This window comes from Saccostrea cucullata, unplaced genomic scaffold (assembly GCF_032062105.1).
Source record: "Saccostrea cucullata isolate Sc308-1 unplaced genomic scaffold, CSIRO_AGI_Scuc_v1 ctg6456, whole genome shotgun sequence".
Classification (NCBI taxonomy): Eukaryota; Metazoa; Mollusca; class Bivalvia; order Ostreida; family Ostreidae; genus Saccostrea; species Saccostrea cuccullata.
In genome coordinates, this window is record NW_026927220.1 from 21,304 (window position 1) to 27,315 (window position 6,012).

Here is a 6,012-nt window from a genome sequence, read left to right on the forward strand (position 1 = left end):
TCTTCTTTCACGCATAAGATTTTGTACAAATTCTGCTCCATATAAATACAAAAATAAGTCTGCTAATAAAGGAGTGCAGTTGGTACCCATTAGAATTCATATACATGTAGATTGTTGGAAGACCTGGTCTCCAAAAACCACATATATATTGTCAATTAGAAACCGAAGCATCTTTTTATGTCAACTTCAGAGTACTTGTGTGTGCAATCAGAATGTGTTTTGACAAAATAATTTTGCGAATGACCAACGACGAGGTAAGTAAATTTATGAGTTCCATTTTCATTGAAAAAACAGCTGTCAATGCTATCAAAAAGCCTGGACTTTAATTTAACGTGGGGAACGGTTGAGTATAAAGTTGAAAAGTGGTAAGTTTTTAAGCTGTTGATTTTTGTAAAATCTTGTGATTTCAAATTTTCTGAAAGTTCCTTGGAATCTTTTAGTATCTACATTTAATTTACACCACTTCTCGGATATATTGTTGCACACTACTCTTGAAGTTTCTCTTTCACTAGCACTGTTAATATCTCAGTGAGTAGTAAAGAAAGAGGCTTGATTGATCATTAACTGGAACCTGCTATGTATCTTTATTTGTAAGGATTTTTATGAAGTTTCGGAATCCAATGTAAATATGGTAGTTCAAATTCATTTTGGTTTTTTGAGACATCTTAAAAAATATTCAAAACTGACACATGAATCTGAAGAATTTCTTCCTAAGGAAAGATATGGAGATAACGAACAGTATTCAATCTCAAAGTCCATAAAACAATTCAAAATAGGAGCAGAACAAACACAGACCTCCGAAACATCAGAGGTGAGATCAGGTGCCATGGAGGAGTGAGCATCCCCTGCTGACCGGTCACACCCGCTGTGTGCTCATTGTCATGTTCAGGAAATAACGGGAAAATCCGTCGTCAATTCAGTGTATAAATAATGGACTAACAATAAGTACGAAAAAACGTCAGTCAGCATTTGACTCAATGATAAATTGTGTTTGCTGACAAGGTCATGGTATCGACCATAGAACTTACAAAATGATGACTTTAAACGAGACTGCTGATAGTCTTGTTTCACCAACTTGCTTGTCAATAATTTACCTCCTTTTAGAAATTGTTCATACGTAGAGCATGTTCTTGCGTATCGAATCAACTGAGATATATATACTCCGTATGCAGGTGATGAAGGTATATTGCTGCATAAGTAAGGGAAGTTGACGATAGAAAAGTTAAAGTCATCACGTTTATCATATAGCTTGGTTGTTAGATAACCATTAACGTCTTTTTCAAGTAAAATATCCAGGTATGAAACAGATTTGTCAGACTCTTTGGTATCTTTCTGACAAGAAGAAACCGGTGGATGGTACCGGTTGACGGATGGTCTTAATTCTCCATGGCTCCTGGTCCTATCTGCCTTTTTTAGGAGTCTGTGTTTGTTTTGCTTCCGATTTGTTTTGTTTCATTGGACTCTTTAGCTTGAGAACATTTTGCTATTTACATATTTCATTTGACATTGGATTTGCCCGTTTCCCCGATCATGAAAAAGATCACAGGTTTAACCAGTCGAAAAGATGCTTTTTCCTCCATGGAACCAAATCCCAGTTGTTATGGTTCTAGAGGTCAGTGTTTGCTCTGCATCGACTTCAATGGATTTTTAGGCTTGATCACTGTTCACTCATAAAATTATTTAAACATTGTATTGTAGAATTTAAGTCGTCTTTTACCAGTTTAATTTAGATTAATAAAATTGTCATTTTAATGACTAAATCTATGAATTGGAAAAAAAATCTATTGGTATTTTGTAACATATGTAGAAGAGATGCAATTATTCTTGAATTGCATTTATTAGAAATTATTAATTTCTTTGTTCTTTCAGCAGTTATTTATAGTTGATTTCAAATCAACAAAGAATAACAGCAGAAAGAACAAAGAAAACACCCCCTTTAAAAACGTGATGCGCATGGAATGCTATCCATTTGAAAGAGTGTACTTGAGTTTTTAAGTCCACATTTTCTATTTTACATTAACAATAACGCCTTACAAAAAAGAGAAAAAACATTTACATATAATTTTATTAAACATTTATTAATAACAGTAGCCTATCCTAAATAACGTTATGATAAATCGGAGTAAAGAGTAGAAAATAAACGTAGGAAGCAGTGCTTGTCCTTTTACATGGATACTTTAAATCTTAACACTGATTCATCATTAGGAACAGAGATACACACTCAAACATCTTTGTATATTTTTTGTCCAACGAAGGTATGCATATTATGAGTGGAAAATCTTCAGAAGAAACCACTCCACGGCATGAAAACAGAGAAATCTCTCCTTAAAACATAAAGCGATTAGCTTTAAAACTTACCTTTGTACTATAAGTGTTCACATAAGGCCTTTTCTTCCATAGGCTGACAGGAAGACATTGTTTGTTTTTAAAGCATTATTTGATATCACCATTTCTCATTATGTTACTAGTATTACGGCTTTCAATTTTCATCAGAATTACAGATGTACATTTTTTACTGCTTCATAAAAACACAAAGAACGTTCATCAGGTCTCACATTCATTTTTCACACAAAATAGGAAGGATAAATGCATAATAAGTAGAAATTGCACACATATTCGACTACCTTTTAAAGAATGTTTATTAGAACATTGTCAGAGATATAACAGTTTTGCAAATTTCAAAAACTAGTGCGTGTAGTTACATTGTAACTGTAAACCTTTTCCATATCTGAAACGATAAATAACATTTCTATGACACAACACACTTCTAGCTTGTAATTGTAAACTCATACAACCAAGTAGCCAGATCAACAGCTGATGAAATTGTCTTCATTTACAATATCAGTGGCTACGGTCGCTAAAATAATATGTAAACGCTTTCACATCAGAATAACCATACTATCGACCAGACTATCAGTTGTATATACAACACCAGAAGCCATACTACCAGCTAAAGTAATTGTAAACTCTTACAACGCCTGTAGCATTTCCCACCCACAATCGCCCCTCTCTATCAATCGCTATAGCACTGGGATTTTGAATTCCTTCGTCTTGTTCTATAAGAAACTGTAAAAAGCCTGTGTTTTTGTTCAGAAGGTGTACACAATCGTTGTTCCAGTCGGACACTATGATGTGTCCATAGTGGTCACATGTTAAATCGAGAGGATAGAAGGGACTCTCCAGCTCCTGCTGCGTTGGTCCTTCGTATTTGCATAACTCTTGGCCGTTTTCATCCATTAACATTATTTGACGTTTGTTGCTGTTTTCATAGTCTGAAAAGCAAATATTGTTGTCAGTTGTCAAAGTTATTCGGTGTGCATCATGCGGAGATATAGTCAATTCGGAAACAAGCGTCCCATCCAAGGAATATTTTGCGATTATATTCCGACGATTATCCTCCGTTGGCGGACCGGAACTTCCGTTTCTTTCTGTTCCACAAATATACACACAGTCATTTTCAGTCAAGGTCATTCCACGAGAGAAAAAGGAAAGGTCAGCAAAAGTGGTGACCTTCAAACTTTGATCCACTTTTTTGATGGTTTGTCCATTGTAGCTTGAGACCAGGAGATCGCCAGTTTTTGTCAAAACGACGTGGTTGACGTTAATGTCAAGTTTAACATTGACTTTTTTGTCTCCACTTGTACTGTATAGATCGATTTCCTTGTTTCCCCACCCACAACACACCCAGGCTTCTGTGTCCGATATCGGAGCGATTGCGTGGATGTTGGCAGATGAACACTGGCCATGGCATTGGAATTCTGCTACCATTGAGAGTCTTATGTTTGGCACAGTATTCCGACGGTTTTTCAGAATTGAAGATGGAGGAGTTATTTGGTATATCTGCACAGACCCGCATAATTCTTTCATGAATTCGTCACTTAGGGTTTGACCAACTGTGAAATTCAAAGAAACATATTGAAACTCAGTCAGCCGGTGGATTTCTGGGAGGATACCGTCTTTCCCATGAATGTTGTTCTGTTTTTTCTTCACAATGTCTTCCTCGTCTATTTCCTCTGTCACCCGATTTATAATGTTCAACAGATCTTGCTCATGTGTGTCAAGTCTTTTCATTTCCTTGGATATAACGCTCCCCGTCCATTTCAAGAGAAATCCACAAGCTCTGTCTACCGCGTCATGGAGAGCTTTAGTTCGCGCCATAATGTCCGAGTTGACATGTTTGACGTTTTTCCGAAGTCTTGTCTTCTGTTCAACCGTTTCTGACAGAGTTAATTCCAACAGAGGAAGAAATTGTGTGTAATTCATTGCCTCTGTTTGGTCCAATACAGAAAAATGTTCCCAAACATTTTTACAAATCTGTTTCCCAAATTACAAGCGTTGTTGCTTATCTTCACTAGAAGTGCCCTCCCTTTCTTGATTAGTTGCGATTGATTTTTGTTTGCTGTAACATTTTTCTGAGGTTCGTCAGCCCTACAAAGTATGTAGAATTAATGTTGACATTCCGTACAATAAGTGGAGAGATTCTGATCACATGCTTATTAGAGGACCCTGATTGGTAAAAAGACTCAGAAAGTCTGCATCTGACAGTGTACAAATAGGCAAGTCATCGCAATATTAGAAAACAAGTAGCATACGTTTTCCTATAGAAGAAGAATCAAATAATTCTGATCTTTATATATAAACATTACGCTTTCCTGTTATAAAGATGAATATATGCATTAATTAACTGAGACTCTAAAACAGGCTCATTTAGTTGTCAGAAAATATTTGTCTTCTCTGATATTAGCAGTAAGTACATAGTATAGTGACATAATCGTATGTATACATTGTATATCATATAACTTACCGACAACATGATGCAGTGGGTTACAGATGTATTAAGTGATCAATAAACACAACATCCTCTTTACACGCGCCCAAACCCCGCAGGTATTGTTTACATATGAATACACTATTGCAGAGAACCCCGACAATGCAGATAATAAGCCTGAAACATAAAAGCAATGAAAAAGGCATCTCTAGAATTAAGGGATCGTGTGTATGTATGTCAAGAATTAAACAGCATATTACATATTTAACGTCCAAATCATGATCACAAATATGCAAACAAAACAGTGTACATTGTTAAATGACAATATTAATAACTTCACATTGATTTACAACTATCAAAAAAAAAATTAAGTAAAATGAAGTAAAAACTAAGTGATAACTTAAAAATCATTCTTATTCAAATATGACATTTTACTTACATGTAAAATGTCTACCCTTGTTTACCAACTGTTGACCGGACTGGTGGGTTGTCAGCGTGCAATATACGTACGAATTGGTCACTTCCTGTTTCCCTGCACAGTAAACTAGTACCGCAAAGTGTAAACAACTACAAAGAAAGAGAGAAATTTACAACAAGGGATATCACTTTCCTCCTTGGCAAACTAACACGAATAGACATAAATTTCCCGACTACCTGCATGATTTGTGCAATGTTTCTGTGTATTGGCTGCCGTGCTGAAAGGAATTGACAATAGCAATTAATAAAAGGAGTCGAAGAGAACGTTGATTATCGATAACATCTGACTGATCTGCAGAATTAAGTGTAAAGTTTCATTTTGAGAAAGCCCTGCTATTTAATTATATAAATTAATAATGATATCTAAATGTCGTTCGAACACATAATCCAATATTTATAATTCGTATATATTCCCCGGAGAAGAAAAGATCGAAGGCTTGGTATAAAATTACGAAGACCGCGACATTTCCGATATTTCAAATTTGACGAAACACTCAAATGATATTGTTAAGAAAATATTTTTTTTAACTAGAAACAAGAATGTCATCATTTCTTAAGTCGATAAAATGAGCTTGTAAGCAAATACAATTTATCATTAGTTCAACGCTGACTGACTTTTTTCATACTTATTGTTAGGACATTATTCATACAGTGAATTGACAACGGATTTTTTCGTTATTTCCTGATCATGACAAGGAGCACGCGGTGGGTGTGACAGGTCGGCAGGGGATGCTTACTCTTCCATGGCACCTGATCCCACCTCTGAT

General features: G+C 35.6%; 1 protein-coding gene across 1 annotated transcript; it reads right to left on the bottom strand.

Annotated features, from left to right (window-relative positions):
• Nucleotides 1-2,059: 2,059 nt before the first annotated feature.
• Nucleotides 2,060-5,347, bottom strand: LOC134273769 (uncharacterized). The gene is made up of 3 exons (XM_062755985.1): nt 5,208-5,347; nt 4,805-4,945; nt 2,060-4,428 (listed from the first exon to the last, which is right to left on the bottom strand). Exon 3 carries the CDS (start codon nt 4,261-4,263, stop codon nt 2,944-2,946), a length of 1,320 nt encoding a protein of 439 aa, XP_062611969.1. The 5' UTR covers nt 4,264-4,428; nt 4,805-4,945; nt 5,208-5,347; the 3' UTR covers nt 2,060-2,943.
• Between the last annotated feature and the right edge of the window lie 665 nt (nt 5,348-6,012).

What these genes read in the sequence shown, in the direction of transcription:
- LOC134273769 (XM_062755985.1), bottom strand. Translation starts at nt 4,263, where the DNA reads ATGAATTACACACAATTTCTTCCTCTGTTGGAATTAACTCTGTCAGAA.